This window comes from Manis pentadactyla, chromosome 2 (assembly GCF_030020395.1).
Source record: "Manis pentadactyla isolate mManPen7 chromosome 2, mManPen7.hap1, whole genome shotgun sequence".
NCBI classification, from domain to species: Eukaryota; Metazoa; Chordata; class Mammalia; order Pholidota; family Manidae; genus Manis; species Manis pentadactyla.
The window spans coordinates 211230919-211255665 of NC_080020.1; the positions used below are offsets into that span (position 1 = coordinate 211230919).

Below are 24747 nucleotides of genomic sequence, written 5' to 3' on the forward strand. Positions count from 1 at the left end.
CTATCAAACTCAACTTAAAGGTCCACTTTTCAGAATGGCTGTTTCTGACCATGCCAAGCAGTCGCTAGTCTCTCTGGGCCCTGTCACCCGGCACTAATTCTCTACATTGTTCTGATCTCCACCTGGAATTTTATTTGTTGCTCTTCGTCAGTATTTCCTCTGCTAGGATGTGAACTTCATGAGAACAGGGACCTCACCTCTCTTCTTCACTGCTCTGTCCCCGGTACCTTTCCCATGCCTGGCACATAGGTTCTCAGTGCCTGTTTATGAAATGAATGAATACATGTGCTAGGCCCTGTGGATACATGACTCAGGCAATTTTTACTTAACAAGAATACCAAGAGATGCTCCCAAGAGATAAAAAATAATGTGGACCTGGAGAATCTCCTTGCAATAAAAGTCTTGCAGGTTTGAAGGAAAATTCTGTGATAGTCAGTGCATGTAGCAAATTCTTTAAGACACATTTCCCAATTTTTATGTCTCCACTGGGCTTCAAGGGTTTCTTTCACTTAGGACTATCGTAGTATTCTAGTTTGAAATAAAATGCATTCAGTTAGCTCTTAATAAAATGCTGGTTGAATTGGATTGCAGGGTAGTGTAGTTAAAAGAATATGACAGAGCTCTTCCATTCACCATGTGTTCTTGGATAAATCTTAAGTCTCTGGGCCTGCTTCTTCCTCTGTGCAATAAAGGAGATGAAAGGTGAGAAGCCCCTTTTGGCTCCAATAGTCACTGTCCTCTGAAGGAGCTTTCTTTTTAATAACTAACATGGTTGACCATCTACTATATGCCAAGTATAAAATTAAGAGTTTCATGTGAATTACCTCACTGAATCCTCACCACAGCTCCAGAGTAAGTGTGAGGGTGGTCCTTGTCATACAGATGAGGAACACCTGGCTCAGACAGGCTTGGTAACCTGGCCAAGGTCACACTGACATTAGGATTTGACTTGTGCAGAGACGGCTGCCTCACGCTGCCTGTCTACATGGGCTGGCTTCAGTTGAGTCATGTAGGGAGTCTGAGAGGGGTTCTGCCAACACAAGTGTCTGTGTCATCTGTCCCTTTTAGGAGAGAATTGCCAAAAGCCACGGCTCTCAGTGTGGGTTCTGCACCCCTGGAATTGTCATGAGCATGTACACGCTGCTCCGGAACCAGCCTGAGCCTACCGTTGAGGACATTGAGGATAACTTCCAAGGTATGAGTCTTGAGGCACAGCCTAGGAGGGCGAGTGGCAAATGGGTCTCTACGGAGGTCAGGGCAGGGCCAGAGGGGAAGCCAGGAATGGGCTCAGAGTTCAAGGTGCTACCCTCTGGAGGAGGGGGTCAGGCTCCAGTGTGGTGGCTCAAATCTGCTGGAAGGGCAGCCCTCTCTTAGTCTGAAGAGCCCTTGGATGCTCTGAGGACCTCCTGGGTCTCCCATCTGAGTTTTTATCTTCCCCAGGATTCTCCTTGCCCTCTTCCAGTGCAGGGAGTGGGAACAGTGGGGGACTGACACAGGGGATCATTTGGGAGACACCCCAGAGGCTAGTCACATGACTTCCTTCCCACTCAGTGCTCTCCAGAACAGCTTTCTGCAGGACAAAGGCCACATATGATCAGGGGGGCCATGATTCTGATGAATGCTGGGCAGGGACGGGCTTCCCACTCTGCCCTCTGAGTGGGCCCAGGAGCTGGACCAGGTGTCTGTTCCTCTGAATTGAATAGAGAAGGCTCCCCATCCATTCACCACTTCAGTCTGTCATTTATTCAGTCAGTTATATTGAGTTCCATCATGCAGCAGGCACTCTGCTGGTACAAGGGACACAGAGGTGAAAGAGTCCCTCCTCAGGGAGGCAGTTTGGTAAGCTCGCCGATACAGCCATGACTAGCCACCTTGGGAGCCGTGTGGAGGGGCATCTAATCCAGTTCGGGACTTCTAGAAAGGCTTCCTGAAGAGGTGATACAGGAATACAAGGAGGAGGGACAGTGTCCCAGGCAGAGTAGAGGGAACGCTGAACAGAGCCCGCAGCAGCCACAGACCCCTCACCTGCTTTCTTCCTTGGCCCCAGGAAACCTGTGCCGCTGCACGGGCTACAGACCCATCCTCCAGGGCTTCCGGACCTTCGCCAGGGTAAGTGGGGGCCTCAGGCCAGCAGTGGCTCTGCTCCTGAAATAGCAACACCCGGGACTCACAGTGGGGAGGGACGCCAACAGCCTCTGGATTACAGAGAAGAGAAAACGACCAGCTGGCAGGTCCTCCCGCTGCGGATGCCTGGCACAGCATTGGACTCTGCCATTTCTATTCAGAGGGGTCTCATCAGCAGCACAGGGACTTCCCTTCCAGGGAAGGCCCGGGGAGAGCTGGTTCCTGGGAGAGGCATGTTGCCCAAGAGCTACTTCCTTCTAGGCAGCAGAGTTTGGCAGCTTTCCTTGGAGACTGGCACTCTCAGCCTATGGCACAAGTGCTGAAGGTGTCGTTTAAAGCAGCCCAGGCTGACTCAGCAGCCACACCCCACCTTCTTCCTCTCCAAGCTGTTTTCTGCAGATGGCACTCTGCTGACCTTATGAAACCGCTAATTAGATCTCCTGATAGTTGTGAATGCCTGCCATGTTCAGATAACTGAGTAGAAAGCCACAGCCGGGGTGTGTGGGCATTGCATTGATGATATAAACACAGACATGTATCTGCCATCTGGCAAGGAGGACAGAGGGCTGGCCTCTCCTTTTTTGGTGCAATCTCCCAAGAATGGATCCAATTCCCCAAATGAATCAAGTTGATCTCGACTCTAATCAAACTATCTCATCTCCTTTTGATTCTGGGTGGAGGTGGGAGTGACAGACTCCTGTGTTTTTCACTGACCTTTAGTGTTGCTACTTTATGAAAAGGAGTGTTGTGTCCAGATACCCACAAAGGGGTGGAGATGGACATGAGCCTATAGGGGTGGAAAACACTACGCCCATGAATGCTGTTGATGATGAAGAGCCAAGGAGGTGTGGATTTGAATGAAATGCTTGAAGGCACGGATTTAGAGCCTGCAGACCTGTGTGTGAATCCCTTTCCATCACTTAAATGATGTATGACCTTGGGCAAATTTCCTTGTTTTTAAGATGGGCATTATAATAATACCTACCTTACAGTGTTTGTAGAAATTCTTCTTGTAAAGCCCTTAGGATAATGCTGCTACATCTTAAGTATTAGATAAATGGCAACTATAAATTATGATGCTGGTACATTTCCTCCATTACTCAATATCTGATCTTCATAAATTGCTCAGACTTCCCTGAAAACCAAGGATTGTGAATCATACCCATATTAATTTCACAGGCTGCTTCTCTAAGAGACTTAATCTAACCAACCCTCCTAGTTTCTCAAAAGAAAAGGGTTTTGAGTGTAACTGACAATCATGCTCGTTCCCAGGGTCGGGGTTTATCATCACTGAAATGGTTCCTGTATCACTGCACTGGCAGCGCCTCCCTCAGTCTGGCTGCCAGTGGTGTAGAGCAGAGCAGAGCCCAGTGCTGCTCAGCATTACTCCCTGGAGACCCCCAAGACCTTTACCCAGAACCTTTTAACTCTTTTTCTACATACGGTTCTAACAAACCTGGTTCTATTGTTTTCATGCCGAGAACACATATTAGAAAAGGGTGAGGAGGGTGTGCTTCAGGGAAGTACACTGTTCACAGCGAGGAATGACAATGTCCATCTAGCAGTAAGGAAGGAAACAGAAGAACCATAAACATAAGCCTAAGCTCAGCGGTCAGCCTGCTGAGGAAAGCAAAAATCTCTGAGGGAAAAACCCTGCCATATCCAACGTCAGCAGACCTTGAGGGAAGTGGCCATTATTGGACATCACAATAATTTATGTCATGAACACATTGATGAGTTATCAAGAAAAAAGACTGAAGACACTTTATCTGGAAAATGTACTTCGGTGAAATACATCCTTCCCCACAAGGACCATGTGAATGGCTGATGACTTACCGTGTGCAGGTTCCCCACACTCAGTTTAAGGCCTGGTGATTCCCCTGCATCACTCCTTCTCTAAGAAGGAGGATGAGAAGAGGCACTATAGGACCTCTCTCTCTCTTTCTCCTTTTTGTTTAAATTCAGAGAAGGGTGAGGTGGTTGTGGGGAGGGCCAAAATAGAGCAGCTCTGAGATCCAGTGGCAAAGCTGTCAATGCAGGAGGGGTCTGCGTGTAGGGCAGCAAGGGAAGGGAAGGTTTCTCCCCCGGTGCCGAGGCTGACGTGCTTTCAGGTTCTCCAAGTCCACACCTGTGGCCTCCATGGCCCTCTGAGAGCTTTCTTGGAGACACTAGTGGGCTGTGACCCATCCTTTGGGAAATGCCAACATGGACTGATGTCTTTTGTGATTCACATGCAGTAGAGCTGCCCCTGGGCCTGCTCTTCCAGGAATCAGCTACCTTGAAAATATGCCCAGGACTGGCTTCGGTTTTACCCACTTTTGTGTCTTAGTGCAACTCTGTGATTTTGTAGTGTCTCCTGAGGTCCTGAGCTGATACTCCTGCCATTCTGGTGCAGATCAGTCAAGTGAACATACCCCTTCCCCACCCTCAGTGCCACGGATCTGGGAGGCAGCGCGTCTCTCCTCTGGGCTCTGCCATTGGCACCCTGAGAGGTCCCGAGAAGTCCCTTCGCCATAGGCTGTGGGTTCCCAGGCCGGAACAGTTCCTCTAAAACAGGCTCATAGTGAGGAGTGAAGAGTATACTCAGCATTCCGGCAGGAAGTGCCTAGTAAATAGCAGTGAAGCCATTAGGTGCCCTGGCTGGATGCATCTCTGAACCCAGTGCTGGTCTTGGACATCCTTGGCAGGAACCCCACAAAGGCAGTATTCTGAGAGGCACCCATCCAGGCCCCACAGAACCTGATTGATCTTGAATGCTGAGAAAACCAGTGGGAATTTTTTTCATGGGGGCTTATTAAGAAGCAACACTAAGGGGGAAAAATGGGCATAAAGATATGTTTTGATAAAGTAGGACCTTACTTTTATGGAGAAATTTTCTTAAAATTAAGTTTCCTTGATGCTTCAAGGAGAGACCTTACTTGATTTTTCATGAGTTGTTTAGTCTATTTTAACCAAGCAAGAGAAAGTAGTTAAAGCATAGGCCTTACCTCTAAGCAGCGGCAAAAGGGATGGGATGGGGGGGGTCTTCTGTTCCTGTTGATGGTGCACTAGGTATCAGAGGTAGATTTCATTGGATATTAATTATCTAGGTTCTTTGGCTTCTGTGAAAACTCTGCAAATTTTTTGTGCAAATGTTGGTCATCGCTCTAGGATGGTGGATGCTGTGGAGGGAAAGGGAGCAGCCCAAACTGCTGTATGAACAAGAAGAAAGACCAAACTGTAAGTGGGTCCTTCTGTCCCTGGAAACATGGGGGCTGGTCCCAGCTCAGAGGGGCTGGTGGGCCCTTGCTACACTCTCGGCACTGGTGGCTGGAAGAGGAAATGGTTGTGCCCAGGTTGCAGGGGCTCTGAATGTCCATTCAGGTCAGCCCTGGGTGCTCGGCACGAGGCCCTAGTTCCTGCCTTCCAGGAGCTGCCTGCCGTCCCCCAAGCCCTCTGAGAGTCAGACAAGCTCGCCTGGACAAAGGGCTGGGTGGGTGCCATGGAGCATTTTAAAGGAGGAGGGACCGAACTGCCCATCTTTCCCCACAGGTCACTCTCTCGCCATCTTTATTCAACCCAGAGGAGTTCATACCCCTGGATCCCACCCAGGAGCCCATCTTCCCCCCAGAGTTGCTGGTAGGTGATGCCCCAGGGCAAGACCCAACCAAGGCTCTGTGCCATGAGCCTCTGGAGACTGGCTTTATTTCATACCCATTGGGACGTTTGTGTCCTCCTTGTCCCTTAGGCTTCAGCCTGAATTTCCCTTTGACACCCAGAGGTCAGGTCCCCATCAGTCCTTCTCCTGGGACCTACACTTCTCTCCTCACATGTGTCACTCTGAGGACAGGGAGTGTATCTCTGGCACACCGTGTATAGTAACAGGTGTTCTAGAAGCATCTGCTGACCTCCTGGCTACATCTCATGTATAAGCCCATAAGCAACGCATTCTCTCTGTGAGCAGTCCATTTACTTAAGGAACAAAGAGCTCTACTCCCAGGACATAGTCCATGGCTTGCAGCTCTGCTTTAAGGACACTTCTCATACCCACTTTCTCCCCTTGATGATTCTGCCCCTTCGCCCCAATATTTCTGAAAAGAAAGAATCAAGCCACTCTTTGCAGCAGACTCCCAGAACATATTTCATTGAAAAAACTGTCCGTTTGACCTGGGATTTTTGCCCTCCCAGCCCCACACCACCCTTCTCACACTGGAACCAGCCCTCCTTTGCATTCCCTCCTGACACTCCTTCCTTTGCCACCGCTGTCCCCTCCCACATCTTGTCTGCTGCACCTCCTAGGGACTGTGGGGGCCATGCAAGAAACATGGGCCTTTGGTCAGGGTAGTTCAGGTCACCATGTGGCAGGTGACCTCCGGCCAGTCTGATCCTCAGGTCTGATCCTCTGGTCTCTCCGTCGCCTGCAGAGGATGCGGCTACTCCTTCCCAGAGGTCTCCTAAAGGCGGAGTGAGATGGTGTGTGGAGCCTGCAGTGTGGGTCCTTCCTTGACACGTAGCAGTGCCCCTGGCCTCTCCCGTGGCTGTATTTTCATTCTGAATTCAATATGAGACAACCAGTAGAAGAGCTGATCCCACCGTGGTTTAAAGCAGCTCATCAGGGGGATGGCAGTGAGGAAAAGGGACAGTGCAGTAAGCACACTACATTTTCCAGAGGCTGAAAGACGTCCCTCAGAAGCTGCTGTGTTTTCAAGGGGAGCGAGTGACCTGGATCCAGGCCTCAAGCCTGAAGGAGCTGCTGGACCTCAAAGCGCAGCACCCCGAGGCCAAGCTGGTGGTGGGAAACACAGAGATCGGCAAGTGGCTGCTGGGGGCCCCATCTAGCTGGTTCAACCCCTTCCTGGCTGTCCTCTCCTGCCCATCGTTTCATTAATGGGGGTAATAATACTCCTCAAAGTGTCATTCTGACTCTTAAATGGGATCCTTGCTGATTATTCCCCATAAATGCATACAGAGTGCCAGCCCTGTGCCAGGTACTTTAGGAGGAGCTGGGGTACCAAGATCAGTTGGTCCCAGTTGTTTCCCTTGAGTATTTCCCGGTCTAAGTGAAGAGGGAGCAACTTAGGTCAAGTGTCTGGGTCAGTGCCTGATGGATGTTAGGGCTTCCAAAAATTTGACTCTCTTTCGTGTCCCACCTTTTGGGGTGGGGGGTGCTGTTATAAGACAGAGGACCATCACACGATGTGACATGCTTAAACAGCCAAGTCCAGGTTGTGGGAGACTCCTGACTCTGGTTCTGGAATAAGCCTGTGAGCCCAGGGCTCTTACTGGAGAGAAGGGCCTGGCTCTGTCTGTGCTGACAGTGCAGAGCTGGCCCCACCCTGTGAGCACCAGTGCAGTAGAGTCCCTGGCTGCAGTAATGTGACACACTGGGACAGCAGGGTGGCCTGTGAGTATTGCCTCAAGTGATGGAATCCTGATGGCCCATGTAGCCATGGGCTGAGGGTCCAGGGTAGCATGAGTTAAGGTGGAGAATGACTGACAGAATCTTTGAGATCCTTTGACATATGACATGTTTCTTGCCATGAGTCACACAACATCCTGGACACAGTTAGATTCCAATAGAAAAGAATTCACAAAAATTTTATAAGCTCCAAATTAGAAATGACTCCTTAAGACCACTGCACTCATATGCCTGACCCTCTCCTGCCTTCATGCACACACCCAGTGTAAGCTCCGACAGCCTGGAGAGGAGGTGGGGAGGGCTGGATGTGGAGATAAACTTTATCAAGGCTCCAGGCTCACTGCCTCCATCTGCATTATTTGTCCTGAAACAGGCCAGATTCTTCAGAGCCTGGACACCTTTTACAAACCCTATCAGCCACTGGGAGGGTGGGTGAGGACCCTCAGACATTTCTTCTTTAACCTTTCCCATCCACAACCCTCTGGGCAGGGCTGGCTGGATCTGCAGAGCATAGGCAGGTCTATTCACAGAGGTTTCTAACTTGATTAGGCGAGGACAGAAACTGTAAAGCCACACACCTTGAAGAACTCAGAAAAAGGCTGGGGACTGGGAGGCAGTTTTCTATCTCAATTTTCCTTTTAGTCTGAATGTTAGACTTTCATGTTGTTGTTATTATTCTACCCAATTCTCATAAGAGGTCAAGTACTGCAATGTGCCCCTTCTTAGCTGTCTGATTTGGGCAAGAAACTTAATCTCTCTGTGCTGCAGCTTCTTCATCTGTAAACAGAGACAGTCCCAGTGCCTCCCAGGATTGTTGTGAGGATTGAATGAGCTAAAATATGTAAAGTGCTTGGAAGGGTTCCTGACATATTATGATACCCTGTGTCTTCAAATATTGTTGTTAAACACACACACATACACATACACACAATAGAATAAATTCAAGTTTGTCTCATTTGACTTCTAATAGGTTTTGTTTTGATAGGGAGAGACAGTTTTGAGGTGATGCTGTGGAAACCACAGTTACTCCCACATCTTGTGCACTGTGCCTTCTAATCCCGAGACTCCCATGGAGCATGTTGGGAATGTGTCATACATCCTGTGTGCAGTGGTAGGAATAATTGCCAAGGCCTGCCCTGGTGATAGGTCAACCAGCATATAACTTCAGACTTCTCATTTCTCTGAAGGCATCGAGATGAAATTTAAGAATAAATTGTTTCCTATGATCATCTGCCCAGCCTGGATCCCTGAGCTGAATTCAGTAGAGCACGGATCAGAGGGTAAGGGGAGGCTTGCCCTGAGCCCACAGAGGTGCTGGGATGCTGGGGTGGGTCACATGGGGGATCACGGTGCTAGGGAAGACCCCCTTTGGCACTCGTTGCTACCTGTGTCTCCTGGAGCGCCCCTGTGCAGGGGAAGGGGGCTCTGGTTCACTGAGCCCTCCTCCACTGAACATCCATGGTAGGGTGCCAGCAGGCAAGGGGCTATTGAGATTCTTAATAGTTGTTCTCAATCCTGGCTACACATTAGAATCACTGATGGGGGTAGGCGGAGTTCTTAGGTGTTTTTCCCAAAACTGATAGGACTTCACCCTCAGATACCTGGTTTTATTGAGTTGAGAACCATGGGTTTACAGAGAAGAGTGCTCTGGTTGTAGGATCAAGAGGCATGGGACTGAGTCCTGGCTCTTTTCTTAGCTGTGTGGCATTGGGCATAACCTCTCTGGGCTTTGGTTTCTTCAACCACGTGAGGGTGTGAGTCCTGGGTCAGCCTCCCCTGGTGGCTGTGAAGCATCACAGGAACCGTGTATCAAAGTGTTCTCTGACCTGTGAAGGGATCACACTGGTATTCTGGGCGTGCATCCCCAGGTATCTCCTTTGGAGCCGCTTGTACCCTGAGCTCTGTGGAAAAGACCCTGCTCAATGCAGTGGCCGAGCATCCTGACCACAAAACAGAGGTGTTCAGAGGCGTCCTGGAGCAGCTGCGCTGGTTTGCTGGGAAGCAGATCAAGTCTGTGGCGGTGAGTCCCTGTTCAGGGGCCTGCAGGGCCAGGGGCGCCTTTCTTCACGAGGCAGCAGGCCTGCTCTGGCCTCTGCTGCAGACCCAGGGGGCCTCAAACTTTAGTGCTTGGTAAAAATGTAGATTCCTGGGCCCCACCTTTTATGTTTCTGACTCTGGGGCTGAGATGAAGCCCCACAGGTGCTTCTGATGAAGGTGGTCTGCAGGCCATTCTGGGGAACACTTTCTCTGCGACTCAGTCTTTACCCCTGAGGTTGGAGAAATGGCCTCCTGCCACACCCCTTCCTCAACTTGGCAGAGGCTGTTAGCAAGTAGATGAGAGATAAGTTAGTGAGAGGCCAAATGGGGAGGGGAGAACTAAATGGGGAGAGCCAGAGGCAGAACCCCTAAGAGGAGGGAGGGGTCTACCTGTGGAAGCTCACAGGCAGCCTTTGGACCAGCCCCCAAATCTCCAGTTTGCAGACAGCATTCACACACCTGGTGCCATTTGAGGCTCACAACCGTTGATGGTGTTGGGAGGAAAGCTGTCTCATTCTATTTTTGTTGTTATTGTTTCAAATTAGAACCAGAAAAAAAAAAAAAAAGCCAAAACAGCCTATCCCCACCCCCTTCCCTCATTACCCTGAGCTCTGTCACTGTAACTGTAGATGAGCTGCTATGAGCTCAGGAAGCTCCCCTGAGCTTCCCCACTCAGCCGCAGTCTGCTTCCAGGAAGGATTTGTTTCCATCGGACACCTGGTTTCTGTGCTCTTTTCCAATAAGGAGAACACTATGTCTGATTTTCCGTTCACTTGTTGCCAGTTGCCAGGAAGCTCAGATCCAGTTAGAGCAAATTGTTCATTCTTAGGCTTCCTTCTCTTTTGCCTAGATCTTTATCTTCCATTTCCATTTTACTAACTCTGCATGGTCTCTGTGAAAAACCCTTTCAGAGGACTGGTGAAATCAAACAAGCAAGTGTAAAGGGGCTGCCCCGGGTTTACCCACTGGTAAATTTCAAAGCGGGGACCCAGGTCCAAGCATTCGGATCTCCAGTGGGGCCCAGTGTCCTCAGTGCCTGAGTTCTTACTGAGCATGTCTTGCGTCTACGGTGCAGAGGTGTCTGGGGCTCTCCTGTCAGTGGGGGTCACCCACCTGCCCTGTGTTCAGGAGCCAGCTGTGTGAGCAGAGGTTTCCTGGGTGGACTCACACACTCTCTCTGCTTGTCCTAGTGCATTGGAGGGAACATCATCACCGCCAGCCCCATCTCCGACCTCAACCCTGTGTTCATGGCCAGCGGAGCCAAGCTAACCATCGTGTCCAGAGGTGAGCTGCCTCGTGCAGAGGTCAGGAAAGAGCTCTGGGGGAGAAACATCTCACAAGATAGGCCACTTTCTGGAGAAACAGAGCCCCAAGTTCAGTGGCCCAGTTGTCCTGAGGTTTAGACCCTTGGAGACTGCAAGAGAGATGCACCCAGGTTGGGCCCAGGGGAGGTGGACCATTTCTTTATTAAGAATTCATAACAGATCTGTCACCCAGATGTTTTGCCTCATGGCGTGCTACAGCCAGAATGCACCAGCTCCCACAGCCAACTGCTGGATTTCAGGGAGTCTGTGAACATTTGCTAAACACAGCCATTATTGAAAAACCAAATAAACTTACAATGAAACAGATTATATTAAAAACAAAGGTAATACTCAAAATCCAGTTAACTATTATCTATGCTTTTAAGGTCATTTCCATCTGCTGTATCTGTAGAGTGGAAATGCCATATAATGGTGTACTACTGTGCATCTTTCCTGTTTGGAGGGTCCCCAAGACCACCTCTAGGTTTGATGACTCACAGGAGGTCAGCGGGGACTCACAGGGGTTGGCATATAGTTGTGCTCCTGGTACGACTCGTTACAGTGGACGGATGCAAAGCAAAATCAGCAAAGTGAGAAAGTCCGGGGGAAACCAGGCACAAGCTTCCAGAGCTTTCTCCCAGTGAGGTCACACAGGATATGCTTACTGCCCGAGTGAAGCGTTGTCTACCAAGGAAGCTGTTAGAGATTAAGCACCCAGGGCTTTTATTGGGGGTGGACACATGGCTCTGCCTGCCGTGTACCCAAGGTCCAGACTCCCAGAAGGAAGGCAGATGTTCAGCATATACCATGTTGTTTGCACGATCAGTTTAGGCGCAGAGCCCTTCTTACCCTGGCGTGGTGGGAGCTCTCCCGAATTCCGAGTTCCCAGAGGACAGCCGGCCTGCTGTGTCGGTTATTTGCCACTTTCTCTCTAGCTTCACACACTCAGTGGTGTCACTCTGGTAGCTTGAAATTCGCTATGGTGGGAGTATTTATACCACGGAAACTAGCAAATGCTACAAATCAGTGTTTAGTTTTGTTTTTTTCCAAAGAACCAATTGTTGAAACATTCACCAGCACATCATTGCTTCAGGATTTCCGGTGGAGGACCTTGGCCCCAACTGTGCCAGCCCCTCCCTCTGACTGTGGGCATCAGAGGCCAGGAGGGGAATTGCGCCAGTGAGCTGTCCTGTACTTCCTCACATTGGCCCCTCTTCCTCTTGCCTCTGTACAGGCACCAGGAGAACAGTGCAGATGGACCACACCTTCTTCCCTGCCTACAGGAAGACCCTTCTAGGTCCAGAGGAGATCCTGCTTTCCATCGAGATCCCCTACAGCAGGGAGGTAAAATGCTGTCAGGGGCAGCCCCAATCACTGCTAGCCGTGCCAGGATCTGCTCAAGGAGACAAGTCTGCCTTGGGGACCAACCTTTGCATCTCTCAACTTTGACATTGATGTTCTTGTCTCTGAACTTTGCCTTTCATCAACACATTCATCTCTGGACAATGAAAGTTTCAAGGTAGAAGGCACATGGCATAGACTATGAAATCAGGCAGCTAGATGTGTGATCCTGAGCAAGTCATTGCATCTCTCTGAGCCCCATTTCCTCATCTGTAAAATGGACACAATGTCATCTACCGTACAGGTTATTGTAAGTGCTGAGCAGAGAAGCTGCCTGTGAGTCCGATCCTCATGTACTGATGAGGCATTTATTCACTGGTCTTGCTTTGGGTTGGCTTGAATGGATTTCTGCTTCCCAAGTGGGTTTTCTGGACTGTTCTGGCAGATCTGGGTGCCTCTGGCCGCCTTGCTCTTGTTCCTTGCGGCATGTGGTGTCTTGACCTGGCGTGGTTCTCTCTTCTCAGCAGCTGCACATTCCACACCAGGCCCTTCACAAAAGTGGTCTTGCAGGGCTGGGAGCCAGCTCTCATGGGAGGTATTCCGGGTTCACCACGGCTAGTGCTTGAGCGAGTGTTGCAGGCATGGTTTGCCCTTGCGAATTTTGGCCTCCTTAATGAGAATGCTAATTAAATTAGAGCAGTTATGTCCCTGAGGAGGTTTCTCAATGATTTTCTAGCTTGTCCTTATAGACCACTTTGATAGTGTTTTCCAGAGTTTTTTTATTTCACAGGTCAATAAAAATTTTTTGAAATTATGAGGTAGGGAAAGGAGGAGGAAGCAGGCCTGGCCATGCCCAGATTTTATTTTCCTAGGTAAGGAATGAAAGAAAAGGAAGTTTTAATGCCCAGAAGGAGGAAGGGTATCTCAAGATAAAACAGTTGATGGCCCGACACAGACATTTCATGGCACCCCAGTGAAAGCGTCCCCGAGGACTGGCATAGTCCTGGAGTGAGCAGCTGGCACCACTGTTCCAGAACTGAGTTCAAACTCTGGTCTCACTGCCTCAGGGCCATGTGTGACACCAGGAATCGGGATGAGCTTCCTGATCAGGAGGAACCTCTGTGGCTCCTTCAAATAAAAGTGTGTGGCTGTGTTGGACTTCAACAGTGGGCCTCATTGTGGTTTCTCCAATAAATGTTTCCTTAAACCACCACCTTCACTGTAAATGGGGATTTGTGGTGCCAAGGTGAGCTAGACCTCACGTGGAGCCTGACACAGAAAGGGCTTGATGTCAGATGGTTCTTACCTAGGAAGTAACTGATATCCTCCTGTCCCCCGAAACAGAGCCTGGCTTGGACCCAGGGGAAATGTATGTTCAAAGCGCAGAGGCAGCTGTTTCACAGTATGACTCTTTCCTTCAGAAGCAAGATTCAAACCATGGCCAGTAGCCTGGGGGAAGAGACAAGTGAGAGCCTCTGTGGGGGCCGCAAGCCGAGGTAGTGTTTCGGCCACCCTTTGGCATCTCATTGTATCTGTCTGAGAGGCAGTCAGGCCAATGGGTTCAGCACAGCCCCTGAGAGGCCGGTGGGCTCTGATACTGGGCACAGGATGGGGAAGACCTAGGGTGCAGAGGGGATCCCAGAGGAAGCCTTTGTGAAAACACCTCAACTCCTCCCAGCTGTTTGGTTGGTTGAAGGCGCCCAGTTCTCCTTTGTCCCTGACTTTCAGTTTTCCTGATGAACAGGGAGAAATCCTGACTCTTTCCCAGCTTCTGGAAATGCTAATTGGAACTTCTCCTGAGAATGTGATAGTCAGCTCTGCCTTGATCTTTGATTCCAACTACCAGCTCCTTGTGTTGGCGTTATCATCTCACCTTGCCTCATACCTCTGTCTCAGGCTCACCATTTACAGTCCTTGTGAAACAAGGCAGGAAACAGGTACCTTTCTATTATTTTCTAGGGTGAATTTTTCTCAGCATTCAAGCACGCTTCCCGGAGAGAAGATGACATAGCCAAGGTGACGTGTGGCATGAGAGTCCTGTTCCAGCCAGGAACCACACAGGTGAAGGAGCTGGCCCTTTGCTATGGCGGAATGGCTGACAGAACTATCTCAGCCCTCAAGACCACTAGGAAGCATCTGTCAAAGTAAGAGCTAAACAATCTAACAGCAGCTGCTGCAATGACCATATTACCCATACCCCTTTTAATATGACCTCTGCTGCTCCTACAGTGACTACCACTGCCCTCTTACTACAGCTGCAGGTCTGTGGCTAGTATATAGTGGCAACTGTGCTGAGTACTTCACTGGCACTGTCCCACGTGATCCCTCCATAACCACATGGACAGATAAAGCTGAGCTTTGGAGCTTGGCTCCTCGGTCCTAATTCTGTTTCCCAACACTTACCAGATGGGTAATATATCTTATATATATATAAGTAAAATTACTTAATCTTCCCATGCCTCTGCTTTCTTACTGGTAAAAATGAGTGTAAAAATTTTCCCTACTACACCTTTCAATTGAAATGAAAAGTGATGTTTCATATAAAGCACTTAGGACTTTGCCTGGTGATTGTAATGATGCAATAGATTTAACTGTTATTGTTTTTGTGGTCTTTCTTTATTGTATCTACATTTAAAGATAAGGAAACTAAGGCTCAAGGAAGTTAGGTAACTTACCTGAATCATGTAACTATAAATATCTGAGCCACATTTTGAGCCCAGGTTCATATGACGGAGGCCCGGTGCATACCCCTTACACAAATGATTCTGAGGGCTGGCTAGGAGCACTCTCCCACAGCCTGTTCTCTGGCAGTTCCTGGGATGAGAAGCTGCTGCAGGATGTGTGCGCAGGCCTGGCAGAGGAGCTGAACCTGTCCCCTGATGCTCCTGGCGGCATGGTGGAGTTCCGACGCACCCTCACCCTTAGCTTCTTCTTCAAGTTCTATCTGACGGTGCTTCAGAAGCTGAACAAAGCGGACTTGAAAGATGTGAGTGTGGGGCCTGGCCCAGGTACACTCTCTGCAGCACTTTTGCCTGGGGCTTTGGGAAGCTGGTCTGAGTTAGAGAGTGCTGTGGACCAGGTGGCCAATTTGATCCTCTCCTCTGGACATCTAAGGGCAGAGGAACAGGGACCCGAGCCAAGCCCTAGGAGCCACATGGAGATGGGAGCACTGGACTAAGGGTCAGGCACATTGGTTCTTGTCCTCGCTGTGTTATGACCTCACTTGAGAACTTGTATAGGTCACAACTCTGAGTCTCAGCTGTAAAATCTGCAGAAGTGGGGTGGTAGACCAGATGGTCTTTCCAGTAGTATAGCTGATACAGCTGTGGTTTTGTAGTTCAGTTGGGAATGTAGAGTGTGGAATGAGAATGTAAGGTGGGGCTGCTACAGCCAGGGAATGTGGGCACTGGAAGGACATGCTTTCAGGAGAGGTGCTGGCTGAGGTGAGCCCCACTTCTAAGATTGGTTCACCAACAAGCATTTATTCTGTACTTTTTGTACTGTAAGATTACACTAGGCACTAGGGGGCAGCCTAGTGCGGGGCAGAACATGGTCAATAAAGGCCAGCCTGGCGTGACAACTGAGGTGGAGTGTTGGGGGTGCACAAAGGAGAGAGGCTTTGCTGATGTGGGGGCAGCAGAGCAAAACTCCACTTTTAAAAACATTCGTAATACTTATTTCTTTTCTGATTCTTAAAGTGGTAAACTTACTGTGGAAAATTAAAAAAAATATAGAAGTGTATAAAGAAAAATTAAAAGCATTCTATCTACTCTCAGATCCTAGAGAAAACCACTGCTAATATTTTTGCTTATCCTCTGCTTTTTTTCCTACAATTTTCTGTCCATCTGTCTCTGTCTACTCCAGCTCTCTCTCTCTCTCTGTCCTTCCATCCATCGATCTATGTTATCTATCATCTTCCTATCTTCTGATCTGGCTATAGAATTTTCTAAACAGATTTGGGGTCATGCTGCATGTAGAATTTTATGACTCTTTGATTCTGCTGAGATTATATTGTGAATATGTCCTATGTCATTAAATATTTCCCACAGACCTGAGGAGGAAAAGGAAGACATCTTCAGGAAGGCTAGGGGAGAAGGATATTCCCAACAGAGAGAGCAGCATGCATAATGCAGGAGGGAGGGAAATTATTTGTTGTGTTGTAAGAACCATTCATTGTGCAGTGTTCAGGGGTGGTGGGAGCGAAGTTGAGGCTGTTAAGAAATACTTAACTCTCAGAGCCCACATACAGTGTTGAGATAGATGTAGCCAGTGTTAGAAGTAATATAAAATGGGGAGATGAAGTGAACAGTTGTTACTTTTACCACTTGAGGACAACCAAGAATGGGACAGATGACAGCAACAATCATGATCACTTTTGTTATCTTACCTCCACAGGAGTGTGGTAAACTGGACCCCACCTATACCAGCGCCACCTTACCCTTTCAGAAAGATCCTCCAGCCAACATCCAGCTCTTCCAAGTGAGTACAGATGGTGGACAGCAATATCAGGGGCCCTCGCAGGCCACATTAGATGATGCTGACCACTGACAAATGACTGACCTGGATTTTATGTAGGTGCTTAAAGATTCTTACTGCTGTGCATAAATATCCCTTGAAGAATATGGTAATATTAATTTCAATGAAGCTATTTCCTCCTGTGCTCACCTAAATTTCTCTCTTGAGATTACTGTCATCTTCACCTGCTCCTTAAAGAAAAAATATTTGTTTTTCATTCTTCCTTTTCTGGCCCCTTTGTGGGGCTAATGTGCAAAGGCAGGGGTCCTTTTGAGCCTGTAAACAAAACAAAACAAAACAACTTTCTATCAAGAGCAACTTTTTGAGAAGCACTAGGTAAAGAGTTGGCTTTCCTGCAGACGTTTTGTATTTTGTGGACCATGCAGTCTCTGTTGTAACACCTCAGCTCTGCCACTGTAGCCCCAAAGCAGCCAGAGGCAATATATAAATGAATGTGTGTGGCTTTGTACCAATAAAACTTTATTTATAAAAACAGGCAGTGGGCCAGATTTGGCCTCTGGGCCACAATTTGTGGACCCCTTGCACTAGAGCATAGTGGTCCAAGTACGAACACTGGGCCTGACTGCTAGGGCTTGAATCCAAACTCTGCCATTTCACAACTGTATGACCGCAAGTTACCTCCTCTCTGTACCTCTTGGGCAAGTTAACTAGGCCCACTTACAAATGTGGAGAATGGCAGCACCTGTTTCATAGATGGTTCTGAAGATTAAATGTGTTAGTAAAAGTAAATAGCTTAGATGGTTCCTGGCATATAGTGAACATTCAATAATATTAGCCAGTATTATTATTACTTTGAAAAACACATAAAATATAATTTTATGATAAGATGAATAAATTTTAGAAAACACAGGAAAGTATAAAAAAGAAAATAAAAAATCCCAAATCCTTCTTCTAAGAGAAAATCATTATTATAGTTTTGTTTACTTCTCTCCATTTTTTCTATGCATTGATGGACATGTATATATTATATTTGTAACATTTTTCCTACAGAATTCGAATTTTTATACGCACAGTGTATTTTTAAAAAATTTTTATTAAGGTATGATTGATATACACTCTTATGAAGGTTTCACATGAAAAAACAATGTGGTTACTACATTTACCCATATTATCAAGTCCCCACCCATACCCCAATGCAGTCACTGTCCATCAGTGCAGCAAGTAAGTTGCCAGAGATCCACTATGTGCCTTCTCTGTGCTATGCTATACACACAGTATTTTATGTGATCTTTTCTTTTACTTGAGCATTCTTTCCTCCTAATTAAAATTCTTCAAAAATGTATTTTAACAGTTACATCTGATTCCATGTGCAAGCGTAACATCATTTATGTACCCAACCCCTAGGGATGGACATTACGGTTCCCTTTTATTTTTTTGTTGTTCCTCTATATACTGATGCTCTGGACCACTTTTCTCAATGACTTCTTACCTGCCTCTCTGCTTCCTTTGCCCTGTGCCCCTCCTGCCTCCTCCATCCTCACTCCTCAGGTTTGCTCTGGCCTGAAGGTCTCCACGTTTTTCTTTGGGCCTGCAGGGGAACAGTGTCCTCTGCAGCTCAGCCTGACTCATGACCATGTCATTCCAGGAGGTGCCCAAGGGTCAGTCTGAGGAGGACATGGTGGGCCGGCCCCTGCCCCACCTCTCTGCGGCCATGCAGGCCTCTGGGGAGGCCATGTACTGTGACGACATTCCTCGCTATGAGAATGAGCTGTCCCTCCGGCTGGTCACCAGCACCCAGGCCCATGCCAAGATCAAGTGAGTGTAGTGAACACATTCAGGGAGGAGGGCTCTGGGGGCACCCTGTTAGGCACTAGAGACACAGAGGTGATGAGGCTCCCATATAGGTTTAGGAAGAAACACCGGGACTCACCTTATAAGCAGTCTGGAGGGGAGCAGGAGCAGGTAGGGGCTCAGTGGTGCCTGTGAGGGTAGAGGGTTGACAGGGGAGGGTTGGTGAGGTCCAATGAGGAAAGCAGGGAGATCAGACTTGGCCCAAAAAACAGTGCAGAGCTGCTGAAGGCCTTTAAGAGGACTGGTGAGACATTCAGTTTGTATATTGGGCTGAACTTCAGTGCAGTTTCAGGAGAACTAGAGTGAGCACTGAAGGGAAGAAGGTGGCCTTAGAGTATGAAAGACCTGGAATTGAGTCCATGCTCCAGTGCTTAGCAACGGTGCCCTTGGCCTGTGTGCTAAGGTCAATTTCCCCATGCATAAGAGGGTATTTTTGTGAGGATCAGTGTTAGTGCCCCTGAAGGACCCAACAGAGAACAATCACTTGTACCAATTTTACTTTGGGAGCCCAAATGACAAGAATTGCTGCCTCTATCTTGTAATAATACCTGTCACTCATGCGGCACTTAGTGTTTGCTGCAGTATGGCTTACAGCCTTTTATATATATTGGCTCATCTATTCCTCACAGTAACATGATGGGTAAGTTTTGTTATTATGTTCAGGTGAGGAAACAGGCGTAAGAAGGGTAAGTTACTCGCCTCAGTTCCCAGAGTTGGCAAGTGGCAGAGCCAGAGTTTGAAGCCAGGCAGCATTAGCAACTGGGCTGTGTGGCCTCTGGGTATTCAGGCCAGAGATGAAATTGATTTCCTGCTGGGCATCAGGCACATACCCTGCAGGGTAGCACAGTTGGGAGAGACCCTCCCTTGCGCCCTGCTCTGTGTGGGTCAGGAACTGAGCCTCCCTGTCGTTGGTCTTTCCTCCTGCTGCTGCTCCCAGGCTGGAGGCAGGCTCCCTGTGGGTGATCTGGACACAAATAAAACCTAACAGATAAATGAACTCTTCCAGCTCCCTGGAAAAAACAGCGTTTAAGATGATATGGTGGCCAGCCGCAGGGTCAATTCGTTTGCCTTTGTCCTAGTCTTGAGGCCGTACTGACAGGACCGTGACCCACATGGTTACCCTCAAACAACTTTACTCCCTCAGAGTGAGGTCCGAATGGGTGTAGAGGATGGGGCCATGGAGGGGGACTTTGCAGTAGCTGCAACCACCAGGGCTCTCCCAGCTGCAGGCCTTGGAAGGGAGCATCGTAGAGTGGAAGCGGACCTGAGTTTGGCTCTCTGCATACCTTAACCTCCGTCCTAATCTGAGCCACTCTGCTCTGGCTGGGTGACTTTGGACAAGCTACTCCACTTCTCTGAGCTTTGGCTTCCCCAAATGTAAAATGAGGATATTGACAATAACTTTCTGGGGTTCTGGTGATGATGATTTGTTTGGAGGTTGGCACACAGTCATCTCTGTACCTTTCTTTCTCTGGGTGCCTCTACTCTGTTTCCTCATTGGGGCACGGGCCAGAGGGAGCCCAGAGTTTAGTCTGTCATAGTTGACATACTCCCCAGGTGTTCTGTCTCTGAGATTTGAATTGCCTAATCATGGCCAGGGTGCCCCGCTATTCTTGGGTCACTCCACGTATGTGGAGGGAGACATTCAGCTGTGTGACCACGCTCAGGGCACTGGGTCACTAGTATAGCATGGGCCCTACTGTGCTGGTTCTGGAGGGGTATTGGCTGTGATGTGGGTTTCAGCTGGAGCTCTGTAGAGTAAATGCTGCTTTCTATGATTAGTGAAACCAGTTTCAGTCTCTGACTCACTGTGACTTGGGTTGCTCCTATGTGAAGGACAGACCAGGGCACTGGATAAGGGCCATTCCAGCCTGTCCTAGCCATCTTAGAGCCATAGCACCCAGCACGTGGCTTTCACTTGGTGAGCATTTAGCTAGACTAGAATAGAAGGTGGAGAAGGGAGGAATCAGAGTGGAAGGAAAACCATCGTGAGGACACAGGTACCTAACTGGGTGATGGGCCTTCACTTCAGTTTTCCTGCCCAGCCCCTCACACTGCTCATTTTTTCAGGTCCATAGATACTTCAGAAGCTCAGAAGGTACCAGGGTTTTTTTGCTTTCTCTCTGCTGATGATGTTCCTGGGAGTAACGTAACTGGACTTTTTAATGATGAAATGGTCTTTGCGAAGGATGAGGTATGCCTTGGATTCTTTACATTAAGTTAGTGGAATGAGTATTTGAGTTTTAATTTGTGCTCATTCCTCCAAATACCTAATCTTGAAAAGGTTATGCACTTACACATATTGTACCCATGATCCAATTGGCCAGCATTCAGGACAATCGGTAAAGGGATAGAATCTGCCTGGTAGCACTTTTAATTTTAATGTAATGTTTACTTGTTTATTTATTGATGGCTGCTACTTGTACACAGTAGTGTGACTCCAGGCTGAAGTGGCAGAAAACAAGAGGTGATTGTATTTGAACTAACAATTGGGTTCTTAAGGGTACAATATTAAGCTCCTTTATTAAACGAAAGTAAAAATACATTAAACAAACTAACCTGAATGGAAATCACAGTGCCACCTCTATTTATATGGGTAATTCATTTATGTGAAAGTTTATTGATTTCAACCATGTATGGAGTTCTTCTAAAAAAAAGTTTCCAAATATTCAAGACAGCTGCTACAAAAATCCATTTGCTTCTAGGTTAATTCTTGGTCACCTTGTAATTCCAATACAGATCAAGTGTGGCATATTGGAGGTGGGTAGGTGTTACTGAAGGGCAAATTTATCTTATTACTGATGTAAAGTGAAAGAGAGAATGAAAAATCACAACCACAAGACCTAAGGACTCCAAAAGGAGAGCATTTTGATGGTAGGACAAATTGCTTTACGAACTTCAAGAGCCTCTAAGCCCATTGCTAGCACTGTGGTGAGTGAGAATCAGCCAGTTTCACAGCCACTGTACTAACCAGGTGAGGTAGCACCTCAATGGGCTCCTCAAGAGAGAATGTTCAGGGGCGTGCATGGTAAGTGTGGTTCCTGTTGTGAGAAACCTCATCATCCAGTGTGGTGAGTTGGGCAATTCTTTTGTTGTTTACTTTTGGAGGATGTTGGGGGAAAATGATCTCTGTAGGAGACCCACAGGAACTGAATTATTAAATGAAAAGAAAACAATCATTATTCTATAAATCTAACAAGAAAACTGATTTGTGGGTTATCAAGTCTAAGAACCAGCACTGGGGAACTGTTGCTTCTGGGCATCTAGATGAAATATAAGACATGATGGGCTTTGGTGTAAATCTGGGAAACAGAAGATTTAAAAGAGAGAGTGCAGTGGTGGAAAGAAAATGATTCTGGAAGTCAAGGCCTAAGATTTAGTCATCTAGTAATGAGCCAGTTGTGATCTTGCTGTCTGGGTCTGGCTCTTCACATGAAGAGCAACCATGTTGGAGAAGATCCAAGCTTCATATATACTTCATGTTGTCCTACTTTGCATTCTGTTGCTCATGGCAGACATCACTAATCAGCTTCCACATATCCTGGCAGCTTCTTAATGGGCTGCTAGTACTAAATCACCAGAATGGGCCTTTGACATGAAGCAAGTTTGCCATCCTGATACTAGTGGTCTAGGTCCTGTTCCAGTTCTACTGATTCTAGACATTTATGAAGAAGCACATAACCCAAAATAGCAGGATAAGGAAATGCAAAGTTCCTGGGGCATTCTTAAAATGTACCTTAAGGATTGTGGGGGAAGGGACTTCCTCTGTCTTTTCGAATAATCCAAAATAATTTGCTTCCTGAGGAGCACGTCATGTCCTTTAACAGTGGTCTGCTCCTAGGTGACTTGTGTCGGGCACATCATTGGGGCCGTGGTTGCTGACACCCCGGAACATGCAGAGAGAGCTGCCCACGAGGTGAAGATCACCTACGAAGTACTTCCAGCCATTATCACGATCGAGGTAACTGAGAACGGGCTGCCTGTGGAGAGAGGTGAGCTCCTAGAGCTCTTTATTGGGGTTTCTTAGAGGAGATCTGAGCAGCAGGTGGGATTTGACTAGATAGGGTTAAAGTCTTCCAGCCCCGGGGGTGTGTGGTCCTACGAAACCTTCCCCATCGTGATCCTAGAGTCCCTCTACTAACAGCCACACTGAGCTCCTCCCTCCCATTCCAACTCCATTTGGCTCCTTGAGGGACTCTTTGCTTTTCCTCAAGATCTAAGGTTGTCCACCCGTATCTGAGAAAATGGAGGAGTGTGACTCCCTGAGCTGCATGTGAGCTTACTTTAAGTCTGTATAAAAAAACTTAGAGAGATGCCTACGCAAGAAGAGAGAGGCAACAATTCTGAGTTTTTCTTCCCCATCCAGAAACCACCTTTCTTCTCCTGAAAGTCAAGTCACTGACACTTCTTTCTGATTCTCAGGATGCCATAAAAAACAACTCCTTTTATGGATCTGAGCTGAAGATTGAGAAAGGAGACCTCACGAAGGCGTTTTCGGAAGCAGATAACATCGTTTCAGGTACAGTGCCCTGCAGCAGTGGGGAGAGACTGACTCTGGGTTATGAACCAAACTCAAGAGCTGTACCTTCAGTCCTGGAGCAGAGCAGCGAATTCCTAACGGAGGGGTCCCTCTGTTGTTTGTGACCAAAGAGTGGACCGTTGTCTGGAAAAGAACTTCAGCCATCTTACTTCCCACTCTGCGGCCTCTAGGCTGGCTACCTAAGCACTTCTGGGAAGGCCACCATGTGGCGGATGTGGGAAACTCTCTAGGAAGATGATGGCCACAGACGCTTGAATGATCTTGGGTCTGCAGGGCCTCTAACCACACCAACTCCTGGTCGTCCTCCTTGGCCTGAAGGCCATCGTCCCCCATCCGCCAGGGGCACGGGCTCCTCTCCTCCCCATCTGCCTGACCCCACACTGTGGAGTTAGGTCCACAGCTCTCACCCTAAGGCCGGGCTGCTGGTCAGATCCCTTTAGGGTTTCACACACTGTCTGTTGTGTATCGCCAGGTCACCAGTAAGCCAACTCTCCAGCTGAATGGTTACTTTCAGTTCTGGAGGTGCTCTCATTTTTAGCTTTTCAGTCATGTCTGTGATTTACAAAACTTTACGATAATAGTTTTAAAATCTTGGCTTTCCCCTGGCTGCAGGGTGAAGAGAGCCTCATGCCTGATGTGTTTCCGTGTCATGCTGGTTTCTTTGTAGGGGTAGGGGCCCAGCTCCCAGATGGCTGAAACTTTGAGACCCTTTCCACTCCTTTTCCACAGGTTTGGGGAACCTGGAGGTTACCTGTGAGCAGTTGGTTCTTGCCTGGGGCTGTGAGTTCACTCTCCATAAGTAAACTTGCCCCCTGTGCAGTGTCTGGCTCACTGTGGGGGTCTTCTTACTTCCCCAGGTGAGTTCCACATCGGCGGCCAGGACCACTTCTATCTGGAGACTCACTGCACCATTGCTGTCCCAAAAGGCGAGGCAGGGGAGATGGAGCTGTTTGCATCTACTCAGAACACCATGAAGACCCAGGTCAGTGTCCTTTGGGTCTGCTCAGGGCCTTTGGGGGGGCAGCGGGAAGCTCCTGGCAGGCCAGGAATGACAGTATGGGACAGAGGAAGAGGGGTTCAGGACTGGTTTGAAAGGGGGATCAAGGGGAGGGATCCTGGAGCCAGACCCTTTCAGCTAGTAAGCTGGTGTCACTGAGCATGTTACATAACCTTTCTTGGCCTCAGTTTCCTTATCTGTAAAATGGCACCTGGTACTACTGATTGGGTGAGTGATCACAGTTGGATAGGGCCTAGTGAGTGTTAGCTTTTATCATTCCAGTGCCATCTGGCCTTGGTCCAGTCCTGTCTGGCTTCGGTCTCCTTGTAAAATGAAGGTGTTGAGCTAAGGGACAACCACAGGGACCATAACTGATCTGCGGCAGCTCTAGTGTCCCCGTGTCTCTACTGCCTGTGAAGTGGCAGTGGTTGCCAGCAGTTCAGGCGCTGGTCCCACCCACAGACCCGCCAGCTCCTGGCTGGACGGAATGAGCTGTGGCTCCGGAAGTATGCTGGGACCAGTTGCTCACCCCTCTGGTTAAAAACAAGTGTCTGAATTCAGTTCATGTGACTGACGGGGCTGGAGCCTGGCATCCCTACCTCAAGGGCTGCCCTAGGAGGGGAGGAAGATTCTCGAATCTAGGAACTTCAGGATTTGCAGCAGTAATGAGGTTTGTGGG

General features: G+C 48.3%; 1 protein-coding gene across 2 annotated transcripts in view; it reads left to right on the plus strand.

The window, feature by feature from the left end:
- The window catches only part of XDH (xanthine dehydrogenase), a 51349-nt gene that overhangs the window by 10002 nt on the left and 16600 nt on the right, over positions 1-24747 (plus strand). For both annotated transcript variants that reach the window (XM_036903625.2, XM_036903629.2), the window contains 17 exons: positions 1069-1195; positions 2048-2109; positions 5275-5343; positions 5656-5742; positions 6773-6914; positions 8710-8802; positions 9391-9542; positions 10750-10843; positions 12098-12207; positions 14164-14348; positions 15016-15190; positions 16600-16683; positions 18326-18495; positions 20602-20725; positions 22373-22492; positions 22954-23050; positions 23929-24053. In XM_036903625.2, the coding sequence (XP_036759520.2) occupies positions 1069-1195; positions 2048-2109; positions 5275-5343; positions 5656-5742; positions 6773-6914; positions 8710-8802; positions 9391-9542; positions 10750-10843; positions 12098-12207; positions 14164-14348; positions 15016-15190; positions 16600-16683; positions 18326-18495; positions 20602-20725; positions 22373-22492; positions 22954-23050; positions 23929-24053 (2016 nt within the window). The remainder of the gene's footprint in view (positions 1-1068; positions 1196-2047; positions 2110-5274; positions 5344-5655; positions 5743-6772; positions 6915-8709; positions 8803-9390; positions 9543-10749; positions 10844-12097; positions 12208-14163; positions 14349-15015; positions 15191-16599; positions 16684-18325; positions 18496-20601; positions 20726-22372; positions 22493-22953; positions 23051-23928; positions 24054-24747) is intronic.